The 18,056-nt window shown below is 45.5% G+C and overlaps 1 protein-coding gene across 1 annotated transcript; it reads right to left on the minus strand.

Moving 5' to 3' along the window:
- Window positions 1–1,230: 1,230 nt before the first annotated feature.
- On the minus strand, window positions 1,231–12,800 carry LOC120980003 (ZP domain-containing protein-like). Its single transcript, XM_040408867.1, has 9 exons — window positions 12,701–12,800; window positions 11,937–12,076; window positions 9,919–10,077; window positions 9,371–9,423; window positions 4,979–5,154; window positions 2,987–3,381; window positions 2,167–2,263; window positions 1,840–2,032; window positions 1,231–1,382 (listed from the first exon to the last, which is right to left on the minus strand). The coding sequence occupies exons 3-9, from the start codon at window positions 10,041–10,043 to the stop codon at window positions 1,231–1,233; spliced, it is 1,191 nt and encodes a 396-aa protein (XP_040264801.1). The 5' UTR covers window positions 10,044–10,077; window positions 11,937–12,076; window positions 12,701–12,800.
- Between the last annotated feature and the right edge of the window lie 5,256 nt (window positions 12,801–18,056).

Below are 18,056 nucleotides of genomic sequence, written 5' to 3' on the forward strand. Positions count from 1 at the left end.
CTCTATGTACGCCACTGGACAAAGGTACTCCCTTTAGTGTTCAGGTTTTCTGATCTCTAATGCGTTTCAAAACTCCCTGACTAATGTCTCATCAGGAGCGCTGCTTATGCTGTATATAACGCACCAGCCACTACTGATGAGAAGTGACGGTGATTCCAGGGCTAGCGCGGCCGCCGGAATGGCGCCCGTTTTAACAGAAAGCCACTCTCCACTATGGGGTGTCAATCAGATAGTGGGGGTGTGGAACAGTCACCCCCCCAACCTAGACTGGCCCAGTTCACCGATATGGAGCAACCCCGTACATGATGACAAAAGCGTCCAATGTTACTATGGGCATCCCGTGCAGTCTAAGAGATAACTGGAAATGAGACAAAGTATCGATTGGGAGCGGTGAGTGTGTGAAGCCGGATTATTGTCCTCCGTCACACCCCTGCAGGGTAGGTAAAGAATGAAACAATGGGTATTGTATCATCTAATACAGGCATGCTCAACCTGCGGCTCTCCAGCTGTTGCAAAACTACAACTCCCAGCATTCCCAGACAGTCTACAGCTATCAGCCTGCAGCAGGGCATGGTGGGAGTTGTAGTATAATGGATCTATGAGCGCATTATAATGATTGACCGGCAAACAGAGATCCCGTTCTATGGCGCCGAATTGCTGGGTGGTAGGTACACGTATAAAGAAGTGCCACAGTAGACAAAGTGTCCATTTACCGTATGTTATATATTAACCCCTTGCAGTTGCATCCACATTACGTGCTGGGATGGGGTGTGTGTGACACGGCCCAAAATACATCTCGAGAGGTAGAAATGTAAATGGCATTCATTCTAATGGAAGAATTAACAGTATAATATATGGTCAGGCTATAAGCCATGCTCCATCTGTGGCGGACAAAGGTTACACGATTTAGTGGTAAAATGCGGTGGGTGGGCATTGTTTGGGCTCATGCGGTCAGCAGCACCTTCGGGCAATATCCGTAAACATTTGGTCACAATTATTATAAAAGGACGCCAAAACGTTGCATTTATGATAAGCTTTAATATACCAGCAATAAAAACTTCTAAGGTCTCAAAATTAATATTGTGTTACTTATGAAGACAGGCAATTTTCCATGGAGTCCAGTAAATGTTTGACTGTGGATAACAGCAGTGATTTTACATTTATTTATATTACACCGAAATGTAAAAATTTCAAAAATATTTTTGTTTTAATTTTCTTGAAAAATTCAACTCAGAAATCTTGAGTTTTTAGTAACTCATAACCCGACAGTCTGGGTCTTTTTGTATATAAGCGGGCAATGAAGCCGAGCAATGCGACAATGACCACTCCTGATAGCGAAATCACCAGGGTGTTCACATTCAGAGAGGACGATTCTGCTGGATCTGAAGAAAAAAATATAAATTAAAAAAATAAATTATATATATATATATATATATATATATATATATATACACAGTACATACAGCCATTCAATATCATGTAACACAATGACAGCTGAGGTTTCCCAGAGTGGAAGTGCCGTTTCCATTTTATTATTATTATTTTTTATAACGGAGTCCTATGGGTAACATATGCCACTGTGTACCTATGAGCAGCCTCCCAGCGCCGACTCAAGGCTCAAATGTAATATAAACAGCAGAGGGGCAGCTTGAAGCCCCTGGGACACGATACAAAATCTGTAACAAAGTGCCTACTTACCATGTGTGATTTATCATACTGGTGTCTGTGGCAGAGGGCTCCTCGGGTCCCCTCAGGACCCAGTGTAACTACTACCTATCCCCCCCCCCCCCCCTTATAGCTATGCCCCTGGTAAACAGTCATACCAGTTGTGGTTCTCACCTGTATTACCAGGAGATTGTCTTTTCATTCTGAGCGGACCCTGGGAGATGAAGTGCTGCTGAGACTCTGAGGTCAATGATCGCCTGTGTCGTTGCCTACTAGAGTCTCCCTGTGATTTTGTGATACAGCCTTGGCTGCAGCGAGTACCTGACTCTCCAAACTTACACAAGATGACCGTGCAACTCACGTAAACCTAAGGATTCATCAGAAATTAAATACAGTTAGTGTTCTTTATTATTTGCTTGACTTCCTGAAGACTACTAGTTAGGACTCATGCAGACGGCAAGCTAGGCCGCAGCCCTGTATTCATAATTCATTTCCACTTACTTCACTATAGTCTCCGATAAATGCAAAAGCCTCCATTGCAAACCTGTATTCGGTCCTTGTTGCAGAGTAAACTACTAAAGTTTCATCCTTTATGCATCTGCAAGATTAATATTATAAATTCAACATTAGGTGCCTAAATTGCATTGTCTGCATTACAGTCCATGTTACAATGTCCCCAGTACAAAGCCAGCCACAGGATCTCAAAAACAGATCCAACCTGTTCCAGCACCCCCCATAACTGGACCAGGGTATAGAACACTGTGGCTCAGCAATGAAGGTCCAGATGGGTGTTACCAGTTGGAAGTGTGCCCCTGCACAGTCTGACACTATCCAATCAGTGCTGCCAGTGTCAGACTATGCAAGGAACCCCCCCACTCCCACCCCGATATTAAAATTTCTATACGTATCCAGGACCAAGAACAACATCTGCATGGAGTTTGTATGTTCTCCCCGTGTTTGCGTGGGTTTCCTCCGGGTTCTCCGGTTTCCTCCCACACTCCAAAGACATACTGATAGGGAACTTAGATTGTGAGCCTCATTGGGGACAGCAAGCAATAATAATGTCTCTAAAATCACTGCGGAATATGTCAGCGCTATATAAGTGAGGAAAATAAAAAAAATATAGACGGGGTTGTCATAATGAGGCCATCAAAGTGTGATTGACCCTGGCGGCACAGTCCCTTCAATGCCAAACAGCTCGCCGTGTGGCAATGCCTGGTACTGCAGCTACCAATGAAAAATGGTCCTTTACTAGGAAAAGCAAAAACATTAATATACAGTATTATACAATGAAGATCCCCATGTCAGGAAGTAACTTTACCCGTTTTGTATGACGTCGTAAAATACGGGGTCACTAGGGTTATCATGCGGTGTGGCTTTACAAGACTCCACAAATAATTGGACGTTGGGGACTGAAGAATTAACTTGAATCTCCATGTAGAGTAATTCCTGCAGAGTCACCTCCAGAGGATACTGGGTCTCGACCTCTACAAAGCGATCGTCTGTGTAGAACTGGAACTTGTAGGTGAAGTTACCGAATCCGGCCTCTGTGAACACGTAATCGGATTTATGGGCATGAAATGAAGAGGACACCCGGCTCTTTTTTGGAAAGGAGCAGTTGAAGGGGATTGACACCCCGTGTTTCCTGGTAATGACGCTGGATTTGTTAACAAAGGATGTGGCCTGATTTTTAAATACAATGTCATGTTCTGTTTCCTTAAAACAAAAAAGGAAAATAAAAGAAAGATTGTAAAATGTTACATACTTGATACGTATAGAAATTTTAATATGAGGTGGGGGGTCCCTGCATGGGTAACACCCATCTGGACCTTCATTGCAAAATGCTAGCAATTCATTTATAACTTCTAGTAGGAATAATAGAGGAACGGCACAACATCGAGTCATGAGAATAGATGCTCCGGAATTGTTATTACATGGGGAGTGAAAGTCGTTACTGAACAAGTGCTCCGTTCTTTTTGTCTACTGAAAGAGACATGTCAGGAGAGGTGAGAGGTCTTTTTTAAATGGATGCATTCATTTTCTGACCAGGGGGTGGTCTGACTGTGAAATCGCCGACAATTCTAAGAAGGAAGAGGGCACAACGCTGGTTTAATGCTGCATCCCCTTCACTCTTTTTCCCAGGGCACAGGTCCCCCGGCCACCCGATGTGCTGGATCTACAGCACCATGAAAGGCACCACGCTGCAGATCTTTGCCCAGCCAGGGGTCAGGATGTTACTAGACAATGAAAAGGTTTGGAGGGGGCACAGTGCTCAACTGGATGTCTCGGTTGTTGGACCCCCAAGTGATCATAAAGTGACAGCATATCCTGGAGATATTGATATGCCACCACTTTATGACATGGGAAGAATTCTTTAAAAGGATCTTCCAGTCTCTCGATATTGGTAATATCCTCAGCATAAGTCATCGGATATCAGATTGGTGGTACTCGACACCCAGTACCCTCACTGCCAGCCTAGGAAACAAAACAGTAGATGGAGCTGGAGGCACGAGGCACTGTCAACTTAGTACTGGTCATTGAGTTCAATCAGTATGCAAAGAGCTCCGAAGCTCCCTCTAGTGGTGGCTGCAGCTATCATATAATATGTCTAAGCAGTAGATTTGGATCACTGTCAGAAAATCGAGCTCTAGCAGCTATACAGATATATTGAAATATTAATCAGCACAGAATTTTGGACCTAAAAATTACATAATGATAAAAGACGATGAGTCACTAAAGGGCATCTGTCAGCAGATCTGTACCTATGACACTGGCTGACCTGTTACATTTGCGCTTGGCAGCTGAAGGCATCTGTGTTGGTCCCATGTTCATATGTGCCCGCATTGCTGAGAAACATGAGGTTTTTATATATGCAAATGAGCTTCTAGGAGCAATGGGGGCGTTACCATTACACCTAGAGGCTCTGCAACTGCTGCGCCCTCTGCATTTTGATTAACAGGGCCAGGCGTGATGACATATTTACTGCCTGGCCATGTCAATCAAAATGCATGGGCGAGGCAGTTGCAGAGAGAGCAGGGCCTCTAGGTGTAACGGCAACTCCCCCATTGCTCCTAGAGGCTCATTTGCATATATTAAAACATCATTTTCCTCAGCAATGCGGGCACATAGGAACATGGGACCAACACCGATGCCTTTATCTGCCGAGTGCACATGTAACAGGTCAGCCGGTGTCATAGGGAAAAATCTGCTAACAGATGCCCTTTAAATATCACATCTTTCCCTTCCAAAAGATTGTCTGCAATATTTCACTTAATAATAGGAATATTCTAACAGATTAAAGCCCTTTCATTACCTCAATCTCCGTCCCACAGGAGTTGTAGGCCACGCTTGCTATGAGGTGGGTGCTGTTTGAACTAACCAGACAGTGTGGATCGTTGAGGCGGAACTGGTTTTCGTAAAGTTCGTGATCAGATGACTTGGCAGCAATTAAAGTCATGGTGTTCTCATGGCAGATCAGCTCAATGTTATCTAGACACAGAAGGTCAGATCAGACCTTTAAATAATGCTTTCTGTGGGTCATGATACAAGACATCACAATGAAATAATTAGGCTTAAAGGGGTGCTCCAGGATTTAACAAGTGATGATCTACACTGAACAAAAATATAAACTTAGAACACATTCGGTTTTGCTCCCATTTTGCATGAGCTGAACTCAAAGATCTGAAACATTTTCTACAGACACAAAAGACCCATTACTGTCAAATATTGTTCACAAATCTGTTAGTGAGCACTTCTCCTTTGCAGAGATAATCCATCCCACCTCACAGGTGCGGCATATCAAGGAGCTGATTAGACAGCATGAATATTGCACAGGTGTGCCTTAGACTGCCCACAATAAAAGGCCACTCTGAAATGTGCACAGTTTGGGGCTCAGAAAACCAGTCAGTGTCTGGTGTGGCTCACGCAGTGCAACACCTCTCCGTCGCATAGAGTTGATCAGGTTGTTGATTGTGGCCTGTGAAATGTTGGTCCACTCCTCTTCAATAGCTGTGCGAAGTTGCAGAATATTGGCAGGAACTGGAACGCGCTGTCGTATACGCGGATCCAGAGCATCACAAACGTGCTCAATGGGTGACATGTCCGGTGAGTATGCTGGCCATGCAAGAACTGGGATGTTTTCAGCCTTCAGGAATTGTGTACAGATCCTTGCAATATGGGGCCGTGCATTATCATGCTGCAACATGAGGTGATGGTCGTGGATGAATGGCACAACAATGGGCCTCAGGATCTCGTCACGGTGTCTCTGTGCATTCAAAATGCCATCAATAAAATGCACCTGTGTTCGTTGTCCATAACATACGCCTGCCCATACCATAACCCCACCGCCACCATGGGCCACTCGATACACAACGTTGACGTCAGCAAACCGCTCACCCACACCACGCCACACACGCTGTCTGCCATCTGCCCTGAACAGTGAAAACCAGGACTCATCCGTGAACAGAACGCCTCTCCAACGTGCCAGACACCATCAAATGTGAGCATCTGCCCACTCAAGTCGGTTACGATGACGAACTGCAGTCAGGTCCAGATCCCGATGAGGACGACGAGCATGCAGATGAGCTTCCCTGAGACGGTTTCTGACAGTTTGAGCAGAAATTCTTTGGTTATGCAAACCGATTGTTGCTGCAGCTGTCAGGGTGGCTGGTCTCAGATGATTATGGAGGTGAACATGCTGGATGTGGAGGTCCTGGGCTGGTGTGGTTACACGTGGTCTGCGGTTGTGATGCCGGTTGGATGTACTGCCAAATTCTCTGAAACGCCTTTGGAGAAGGCTTATGGTAGAGAAATGAACATTCATTGCACGAGCAACAGCTCTGGTAGACCTTCCTGCAGTCAGCATGCCAATTGCACGCTCCCTCAAACGTTGCGACATCTGTGGCATCAAACTGCACATTTCAGAGTGGCCTTTTATTGTGGGCAGTCTAAGGCACACCTGTGCAATATTCATGCTGTCTAATCAGCACCTTGATATGCCACACCTGTGAGGTGGGATGGATTATCTCGACAAAGGAGAAGAGCTCACTAACACAGATTTAGACAGATTTGTGAACAATATTTGAGATTAATGGGTCTTTTGTGTATGTAGAAAATGTTTCAGATCTTTGAGTTTAGCTCATGCAAAATGGGAGCAAAACCGAAAGTGTTGTGTTTATACTTCTGTTCAGTGTATTTGGAATAGATCAATATCAGATTGGTAGGGATCAGCAACCCACATCCCTGCCGATCAGCTGCTCCAGCGCCCGAACTTCACACTTCCATATCTTCTGTAGTGGATTGGGCTGGTCACTTGGGTAATGGGAGCAGCACTGCAGTAACCAGATCCATTCACTACACAGTGGACAGATTGTTTAGTTCCGGCGACCTACTTCTGAACAGCTGATCGGAGAGGTGGCGATCTGATATTGATGACCTGGCCTATGGATAGATCATCAACATTTAAAACCCTTTAAGCTGGACATCTACTTTGGAACTATCCATATGGCCAAAAAACTGTAGGAAACCTTTAGGCAAAGTGCACAGCCATTAAAGGAGTACAAGATGGATGACAGACCAAGAACGTACAACTTGACAGTTGAAGAGAAAAAAACTTTGAAAGAGCTGGAAAGAAATCCCCAAAAAATAATAAACCAGCCGCAATACACGGCCACAGTTCCGTGTGCATTCCGCATCACAGATGCGGACCTATTCACTTCAATGGGTCCGCAAATCCGTCCGCACGGAACGGGACCCCTCGGAAGCACTACGGAGTGCTTCCGTGGGGTTGCGTCCTGTACTTCCATTCCGCAAAAAGATAGAACATGTCCTATCTTTTGCAGATCGCGGACCCATGAAAGTGAATGGGTCCGCAATCCGATGCGGCTGACCTACGGCCGGCGATCGTGCATTGCGGCCCGCAATGATTGAAGCTGTTACTGTATATTTTAAAGCAGGCATGCTCAACCTGCGGCCCTCCAGCTGTTGCCAAAACTACAACTCCCAGCATGCCTGAACAGCCTACAGCTATCAGCCTACAGCAGCGCATTGTGGGAGTTGTAGTTTTACAACAGCTGGAGGGCCGCAGGTTGAGCATGCCTGCTTTAAAGCAAGATATTATGTTTAAAGAATGTTACTATTTATATATTTTATGGAATTCAAGAAAATGGGTGTTTTAAATGGAAGGGGGTGGGAGGAGTATGTATGTTTTCTGTCATCCCAGACCCATATAAAAGGAACGCCCATATGTGGGTGTAATATCCGCTCCTTATTAAGCTATTGTGGCGAAAACCTGGGGTCGGGCGGTCTTTTATGCTTTGTTCTATGCTTACTGATTTTATACTCCTGTGAGAATAATAAACCTATTTCTATACCGAAAATTGGTGGACCTTCACTATGTGCCTTAACCTTTATATCCACAGAAGGGTTGTTTTGTGATAAAGACCATCCTCTGGTGGAATCTCGAGGTTTGGCAGCACTAGAAAACTGACGTATCCTATCCCTACTAAGGCCTCATGCACACGACCGTTGTGTGCACCCGTGGCCGTTGTTCCGTTTTCCGTGATTTTCTGCGGACCCATTCACTTTCAATGGTTCGTTGAAAACTCGGAAAATGCACCGTTTGTCATCCGCCTCCGTGAATCCGTGTATCCTGTCCGTCAAAAAAAATATGACCTGTCCTATTTTTTTGACGGACAACGGTTCACGGACCCATTAAAGTCAATGGGTCCGTGAAAAAACACGGATGCACACAAGATTGGCATCCGTGTCCGTGATCCGTGTCCGTAGGCTACTTTCATACAGACGGATCCGATGATCCGTCTGCATAAAAGCTTTTTCAGAGCTGAGTTTTCACTTCGTGAAAACTCAAATCCGACAGTATATTCTAACACAAAGGCGTTCCCATAGTGATGGGGATACTTCTAGTTAGAATATACTACGAACTGTGTACATGACTGCCCCCTGCTGCCTGGCAGCACCCGATCTCTTACAGGGGGCTGTGATCCGCACAATTAACCCCTCAGGTGCCGCTCCTGAAGGGGTTAATTGTGCGTATCATAGCCCCCTGTAAGAGATTCAAGGGGGCTGCCAGGCAGCAGGGGGCAGACCCCCCTCCCTCCCAGTTTTAATTCATTGGTGGCCAGTGCGGCCCCCCGAGGCCCCCCCTCCCTCTATTGTATTATATCATTGGTGGCCAGTGCGGCCCCCCCCGCTTCCTTTATTGTATTATCATTGGTAGCCAGTGTGCGCCCCCCCCCCCGGCCCCCCCTCCCTCCCTCTATTGTATTATCATTGGTGGCCAGTGTGCGGCCTCCCCCCTCCTCCCTCTATTGTATTATCATTAATGGCACGTGTGCGGCCTCCCCTCTCCACCCCCCCTCGATCATTGGTGGCAGCGGAGAGTTCAGATCGGAGTCCCAGTTTTAATCGCTGGGGCTCCGATCAGTAACCATGGCAACCAGGACGCTACTGCAGTCCTGGTTGCCATGGTTACTTAGCAATATTAGAAGCATCATACTTACTTGCTGCGCTGTCTGTGACCGGCCGGGAGCTCCTCCTACTGGTAAGTGACAGATCATTAAGCAATGCGCCGCACAGACCTGTCACTTACCAGTAGGAGGAGCTCCCGGCCTATAGGTCATCAATATCAAAGTGCCCGAAAACCCCTTTAATCTATTCTAAAATCTTAACGTACAGCGGAGCATACCTAAACTGCTGGGTCCCACCACTGCGGTGACACAACGCATTTCAGACTGATACCTGTAGGAATAATGGAAGCAGTAATCAGGCATATTGTGCTCAATACATCATGGAGGATAATGCTGGATTAAACAACGCTAAAAAATGGTCCTGCACATGTATAAATGCAGAAATGACTGCATCTGTTTAGGTTGTTACGTATTATTATTACCACTAGAATTCCTGTGACTACTGCTGTACAAAACATGGCTGCTTTCTTCAGAAGGAGCACCACACCTATCCAGTGGTAGTATCTGGTACTACATCTAGACTCTATTGAAGTGAATAGTGCTGAGCAATAATACCCACACAGAACTTGTGGCCAAGTGGGGTGCTGCCCTTGACAAAGACAAAAAGAAGCCATGTTTTTGAATTCTGGACAACCCCAATGGAGGCCACCCAGGCAAGAAGTCAGGTGCTTACTGGGCAATGCTAAGTATCACCTTGTACAGGTAAACTGTGTATATGCAGTTCCCACAATGAAGTGAAGCTTTAAATGTTACAAACTGTACCGACCCGATGTAGGTTTCTGCCACAAAACAGATAGGTACATGGTCTCCCACATTGTTTTCGGACGGGGTCCATTTTACCACCATTCTCACTGTACTAGACCGAGATATGCTGGTGAATGATTTGGTCATACCAGGTGGACCACTGACTTTGAAATCTGAAATGCTAAAAAGAAAAAAAAAAAAAGACATATAAATACATACATTTTCACATAAACGGATGCCATATATACCGTATATATATATTTTTTTTATAAATGGAATTGACATTGTAATTCTGGTGTAGCACGGTATTTAGTGGTTCTTTCCCCTTCAATTCCTTATAATGTGATTGGTTAGGGGTACCTGGTAGCGTTCTTGAGGTCTGACGTAACTGTACATGGTCAACACCTTTAGGAGGGACCAGGAGGCTAGAAACACTAGCTATGTAACTAAGGCTCAGCTCCATTGAGGACATTACAGGGGTCTTGCAACCACCATCTCTCTTTGTATCACATGGGCATTTCCTAGGTGCCATGTTGGAAGTGATGAGAGGCCACTGCTTTGTTCAGTGGCTTTGGTGACTGTTACTTACATTACTTGGTATATTATCTTTTGTGCAATATATTTATATATTTTATCATAGTCTAGTAAACTTTTTATGCTCCTAAATCTTGTTAAGCCTATTTATTCCCGAATCTCAGAATTCACGGTAAAACAAATTCCTTGGAATAATAGCTGAATTCAGGGATCTCACCAGCAGCTCCCTCCAGTTTTTATCTTGACATTAAATGTGCCCTGTTAATACTGCATTGGGTTATAGCAATGGGTACTTCATGAAGAAGACTAAAAACAGTTTAAGGGGGTTTTCAGAGTTTCTGATATTGATGACCTGTCCTGGTCATCAATATCAGATCGGTGGGTGTCCACACCTGCGATCCCCACCGATCAGCTATTTGAGGAGGGCCATGGAATTCCAGTGAGCACCACGGTCTCCTCGCAACTTACAGAAGCACAGTGCCATCCATTAGGTAGCGGTGTAGGTATTGCAGCTCAGCCCCATTTCACTTGAATGGGGACTGAGGCTGTTCTAGGCAACATGACTGATGAATGTGATGTCACTGGCCTAGCAAATTTCCTCTTACTGAAGCGTCGCAGCCTCTTCATACAGCAGATCGGCGGGGGGTAGAGGGAGTTGGACTTCCACCGAATCCCGGAAAATCCATTAAATCTGAACTACATAATAAATCCTTGCATTGTGATCAGTAGGGCTCAGGTTTGTAGTCTATGGTGTGCTACTGGTTTCCTTGTCTGAACAGTTGTTAAACGCATCTGTCAGCAGTTTTGTAGACAGGCGGAGACCGGAAGTGCAGTGAAGGCATCCCAGAGCTACAGAACCAGAATAGAGCGGGTAGGTGGCAGGTTAAGGAATAAAAATAAAATAAAACTAGACAACCCCTTTAAAGGGCATCTTGTCAGCAGTTTTGCACCTGTAAAACAGGCTGACCTGTTACATGTGCACTTGGCAGCTGAAGGCATCTGTGTTGGTCCCATCTTCATATGTGCCCTCATTGCTGTGAAAAATGATGTTTTAATATATGCAAATGAGCCTCTAGGAGCAACGAGGGCGTAACCTTACACCTAGAGGCTCTGCTCTCTCTGCAACTGCCGCGCCCTCTCCACTTTTACTGAGAGCCCCCCGCCCCCTATTGATCATCTGTTTTGTGCAGCTGCCAACACCAGAAACCATACAGCGAAAGGAGCGGGGAAGCACAATGTTCTGTCCCGGGGATCTGCAGCTCAGCTCCTGTTCAAGCGCATGGAGGCTGAGCTGCAGTAACTCGGCACCAGAATCTACACAGTACAAGGAGCCTTCTGTCCACCAGAGGATGCCCGAAACAGCTTATCAGTGAAAGGGCTGGGTGTCAGACCCCACCGATCTGATAAGGATGACCTACCCTGAGGATTATAGTATTACTGGAAAACCCCTTTAATTAGTTCATGGCACCAGTTTGGCTCTCCCAGCCGATTTATTATATGTCTTACCTTTCATATACTGCATGAGCTGATAGATGAAGCTGGAACACATCTCCTGCTTTGGTCGGTAGCCTCTCCCCTTGACGTGAGTATGTGCAATAAATTTTGGTCTGTAATCCCCAAATGTACAAGAGGGAGCTGGGCTGTAACTAAAAGGGGAGAAAAACAGTGCCGGTAATCAAAAGAGGGAAAACAATAGGAATTTGCATTGAGAGTTTCCCCTATCAAGGGCCTCATGCACACGACAGCCTCTGTTTTGTGGTCCGCAAATCGCAGATCCGAAAAACACAGATTCCGGCTGTGCGCATGCAACCATTGTCATCCGATTGTCACCCGATTGTCAATCTATTCATATATTCTAGGAAGGATTAACAGAGAATGGCACAAGGTAGAGTTTATAAGAAATGATGTTCCAGAATTCTAATTCCATGGGAAAACAGGGTGTTTACTAGAACAGACATATCAGGAGTGGTGACAGATACAGATCGCCTTTAATTCAATGCCCTCATACAGTAGATATACCACTGTATGTTATCCATCCAAGTAGACTAATGGTCTCCAATTCCATGGAATGGTTGATGAGCTGATGTTGTACCTTAGGACCATACATTATGGATCCGTATGGCAACCTGTATCCGCTATTTGGTGCTTTCATGGGGTCTTCAGTAATTTCCCCCCAGAATGGAATACCTCTATGGCCTCACAGAAGTCTAGTTTGGGCCCATATTATCAGTCTGTACCTCAAGAGTCATGTGCATGAGCCATTCTTCTACCTTCTACTAAAAAACTGCAGAGAAATTCTGCTCAGGATCTGTAAAGATCGGTGATTCTGAAGTCGGGTAGAAATCCCATCCTGTTGTCTCATATGGAAATGTCACAGCCTCAGTAGAAATGTGTTTAGTAGAACCTTCAAAAACTGAGGTTGTTCTTATGGGAAGATCAGTGATCAGCTCTGTAATATAATAATGTTGGGTTGTCTCAATGTCTGGAAGAACTGTTGTGGCTTCTTCTGTAATATAATAGGGGGAAGTCTTGATGTCTGGAAGAACTTCTGTGGCTTCTTTTGTAACATAATAATGTGGGGTTGTCTTGATGTCTGGAAGAACTTCTGTGGTTTCATCTGTAACATAATCAAGTGGGGTTGTCTCGATGTCTGTAGTTTCTTCTGTAATATAATAATGGGTGGTTGTCTCAATGTCTGGAAGAACCGTTGTGGCTTCTTCTGTAATATAATAATAGGGGGAAGTCTTGATGTCTGGAAGAACTTCTGTGGCTTCATCTGTAACATAATCAAGTGGGGTTGTCTCGATGTCTGTAGCTTCTTCTGTAACATAATAATGGGTGGTTGTCTCAATGTCTGGAAGAACCGTTGTGGCTTCTTCTGTAATATAATAATAGGGGGAAGTCTTGATGTCTGGAAGAACTTCTGTGGCTTCATCTGTCATATAAGTGGGGTTGTCTCGATGTCATTCTGTGGCTTCATCCATCTGTAACATAATCAAGTGGGGTTGTCTCGATGTCTGGAAGAACTTCTGTGGCTTCATCTGTAACATAATCAAGTGTGGTTGTCTCGATGTCTGGAAGAACCTCCGTGGCTTCGTCTGTAACATAATAATGGGGGGTTGTCTCGATGTCTGGAAAAACCTCTGTGGCTTCTTCTGTAACATAAAAATGGGGGGTAGTCTCGATGTCTGGAAGACTTCCGTGGCTTCTTTTGTGATATAAACTAATATGGGGGTAGTCTCGATATCTGGGAGAAGTTCTGAGGTGCTTCTTCTCCATCTATAATAATCTGTGTGGTCTCAAGAGGTTCTGTGGTTGCCATCAGGAACCTCAGAAACAGCTTCTGTTACATAAACTTCTGAAGTAATGACAACCTCGTCAGTTGTTTTCAGGGTTCCAGTACTTTCTATCTCTGTGACAAATTCCGTTGTCCACAGAGTCTTTTCATAAAATGTATTGAATTCTGACTGTGTGGTGTCATACCAGTAATATTTTGAGGAATCCTTTGGTAGTTCTCGACTTCTACGGTCTAAAGGGGGCCGCTGCTTGTAAATGACTGTTCCATCGCTGTACGTCAGGTAAATAGTGTTCTTTACAAAGTCTTCTAGTATTAATTCCACCACGTAGGATCCGGTGTTCATCCATGATGGAATAAATAAGGTACACAGGCTCTAGAATAAAGATTATACATAGACTATTATTACAGTTGCAAGAAAAAGTATGTGAACCCTTTGGAATGATATGGATTTCTGCACAAATTGGTCATAATAATGTGATCTGATCTTCATCTAAGTCACAACAATAGACACTCACCATCTGCTTTAAACTAATAACACACAAAGAAAGTAATGTTACCATGTTTTTATTGAACCACACCATGTAAACATACACAGTGCAGGTGGAAAAAGTATGTTAACCCTTGGATTTAATAAATGGTTGAACCTCCTTTGGCAGCAATAACTTCAACCAAACGTTTCCTGTAGTTGCAGATCAGACGTGCACAACGGTCAGGAGTAATTCTTGACCATTCCTCTTTACAGAACTGTTTCAGTTCTGCAATATTCTTGGATGTCTGGTGTGAATCGCTTTCTTGAGGTCATGCCACAGCATCTCAATCGGGTTTGAGGTCAGGACTCTGACTGGGCCACTCCAGAAGATGTATTTTCTTCTGTTTAAGCCATTCTGTTGTTGATTTACTTCTATGCTTTGGTCGTTGTCTGTCACGGCTGAGGATGGGGGAAACCCTCAGCCGTGCGATGTCAGAAGATGTAGTGGCTGCTCGGCCAGGACGACAGAATTAGGGAGCAGGTCACCTCCTAACGCATCCCTAATCTGACCCTGACTCTTACCATATGAGCCAACCCTGATGGTGGGAGGGCTCATACACCGGAACCTAATAATCCCTGCTAGCCCTCAGGATTGCCCTGGAACAAGGAGCAGGGTAAGATGACCTGTTCCTGCTAGATGTGGAGGAACAGGAGTCTCACTGGCCAAACTACAAAGAAAGGGGAACATGAACAGCTTATGGCAATGCAGGTAAATGCAACAAGACAACACCTACCTACCACAGACACAGAGCCTGGAACCTATGTATAAGTGCTGCTGTCCACAAGAACTCAAACTGACACAGCACCACACCCCACCTCACTCAGGAACCCAGGGACCATAAGCTGCAATAACAGAAAGACCAAACACACACCTTCATAACACCATGTAACATAACATATGACCACAAGGGTGGCCCTCACTGGCAGATGGAATATAAACCAGGAGGAAGACTCCAGCTAACCATGGCTGAAGTACCCTTCAGACTTCTGCTCTCAACTGAGGCTAAATAGCCCATGTAGCCACACCCACACAGACACACCCAGTGCACACACACAGGGAAGGGAAGACAGCCACTTAAAGGGGACGTGCACACATACAAAAACCTTGTGGCACAACAAACAAACACAAGGCACATCTAATAGACAGGTTGCCAGGTGCAACCACATGCAATGACAGCGAGCTGCCTAGCAAACCAGCTCCAGCTGCTCTACTGCCACAAACCTAATGTTGCCAGCGGCAACCACAGGTGAGGCAAAATACTTCAGCCCTCACCTGTGATTGACAACAACTCCAGACCACAGGCAACTGCATGCAGTTCAGGAGTCACGGCCATACCATGGTCGTGGACATTGTCCTGTTGCAACACCCATCTTCAGTTGAGCTTCAGCTGGTGGACAGATGGCCTTAACTTCTCCTGCAAAATGTCTTGATAAACTTGGGAATTCATTTTTCCTTTGATGATAGCAATCCGTCCAGGCCCTGACGCAGCAAAGCAGCCCCAAACCATGATGCCCCCACCCACCATACTTCACAGTTGGGATGAGGTTTTGATGTTGGTGTGCTGTGCCTCTTTTTCTCCACACATAGTGTTGTGTGTTTATTCCAAACAACTCAACTTTGGTTTCATCTGTCCACAGAATATTTTGCCAGTACTGCTGTGGAACATCCAGGTGCTCTTGTGCAAACTGTAAACATGCAGCAATGTTTTTTTTGGACAGCAGTGGCTTCCTCTGTGGTATCCTCCCATGAAATCCATTCTTGTTTAGTGTTTTACGTATCGTAGATTCGCTAACAGGGATGTTAGCATATGCCAGAGACTTTTGTAAGTCTTTAGCTGACACTCTAGGATTCTTCTTCACCTCATTGAGCAGTCTGCGCTGTGCTCTTGCAGTCATCTTTAGAGACGGCCACTCCTAGGGAGAGTAGCAGCAGTGCTGAACTTTCTCCATTTATAGACAATTTGTCTTACCGTGGACTGATGAACAGCAAGGCTTTTGGAGATACTTTTATAACCCTTTCCAGGTTTATGCAAGTCAACAATTCTTAATTGTAGGTCTTCTGAGAGCTCTTTTGTGCGAGGCATCATTCACATCAGGCAATGCTTCTTGTGAAAAGCAAACCCAGAACTGGTGTGTGTTTTTTATAGGGCAGGGCAGCTGTAACCAACACCTCCAATCTCATCTCATTGATTGGACTCCAGTTGGCTGACACCTCACTCCAATTAGCTCTTAGAGATGCCATTAGTCTAGGGGTTCACATACTTTTTCCACCTGCACTGTGAATGTTTACATGGTGTGTTCAATAAAAACATGGTAACATTTAATTCTTTGTGTGTTATTAGTTTAAGCAGACTGTGATTGTCTATTGTTGTGACTTAGATAAAGATCAGATCACATTTTATGACCAATTTGTGCAGAAATCCATATCATTCCAAAGGGTTCACATACTTTTTCTTGCAACTGTATATTAGTGAGTATCTCTGACGTGTATTTTATATATTGTATGTTTTAGCATCATGTAGGTGGCAAGTTCATATTTGCCAACTTTTTTAGTAGAGGTTTTTAGGAAGTTTCGTGGCTATTATTTTTTCCAGGCTTAAAACACCCCTTTTTAGAGGCCACACCCTGGTTAAGTCAGGCCACACCTCCTTTATATCACATGCTGCCACCCCCTCAGTGGGTTTGGAAACCAGGTGACTGTGTAACGGTCACGTACACACACACACAGGGGGGAGGATAGTGACCACTGCGCTCCACCCTCACCCCTGGCCCTGCCTACTTGCCTCACGAGTCCTGATGACAGGGGACAACTGGACGCCAGGCCCTAACTTAGGATACATGCTAGGAGGACAGACAAGACAAATAACGGATAGTGAACGGACCGGGACAATACCAAGAGAGCAGCGTAGCACAGAGGGATAAGCAAAGAATGGTCAGGAGACGCCGGGGTCAAATACCAGGAGAGTAGTGAAGTACAACAGGAGTCCGCAAAGAATAGTCAAGTGGAAGCCGAGGTCAGAATACCAGGAGGGATGCGCAGTACAGGAGGAGCAGGCAGAGGATCGTCAGGGAACAGGATCAGGTAAGTACACAGGAATCAAACAATCGCCAGGAACCTAAATTAACAGGCAACCTGTGGCCAGCAGCCACATGACCCGCACTAGGAAGAACAGCTTAGCACCAAGTGCCCAGCTCGGTGCTCAGACCTCCCCAAACTGAGGACGCCGGCCACGCAGAGGAGACGTGCGCGGCCGGTTCGTCCCGCCCCCTATCACCAATTACTGCGTCCTCGCTCCTGCGCCGAAACGGGACGTCGGCGGCGCTGAGGAAAGCGAGCGCCCCGGCGTCTCATGATACCAGGGATGTGTCCTGACACCACACACAGTTAGGACTGATCTTCAGAAGGTGGAGGCTCCTGCAGTGCCCAGGATATATGCTATCTTGTCCAGGGGGTCTCTCTTTTTTCGAGGAGTCTCCCAGACATGCTGGGGGAGTTGGCAAGTATGGGCTAATTTGTAAGAGGGTTTAAACTATTAGACTAGGGGTGCACAATCTTTTTTGGTCTGAGGGCCGCATTGACACATCGCTCTATTTCAAGGGGCCGCAAATAAAAAAATAAAAATGTTGATCGGCGCTCATTTGCATCGGCCTATTACACAGGCCAATGTAAAGTGATTGGGGAGGAGTGATCGCTATCACAGTCATTCCTCCGATTTGGTCCTCCGTACTGCCCCTGCTGCCTCCATCTTCCGGACAGTGCATGGCCATGGTCACATACACCTCTCCAGCCAATGACTGG

The sequence above is a fragment of the Bufo bufo genome, chromosome 10, assembly GCF_905171765.1.
Source record: "Bufo bufo chromosome 10, aBufBuf1.1, whole genome shotgun sequence".
In the NCBI taxonomy this organism is placed as follows: Eukaryota; Metazoa; Chordata; class Amphibia; order Anura; family Bufonidae; genus Bufo; species Bufo bufo.

Bases quoted from the DNA above. Each gene is read 5' to 3' on its own strand.
- LOC120980003 (XM_040408867.1), bottom strand. From the start codon at position 10,043: ATGACCAAATCATTCACCAGCATATCTCGGTCTAGTACAGTGAGAATG. The intron at 9,424-9,918 runs GTCGGTACAGTT...TTATTCCTACAG, and splicing joins GTGGCAGAAACCTACATCGG to GTATCAGTCTGAAATGCGTT. The intron at 2,264-2,986 runs GTAAAGTTACTT...TTAATCTTGCAG, and splicing joins TACGACGTCATACAAAACGG to ATGCATAAAGGATGAAACTT.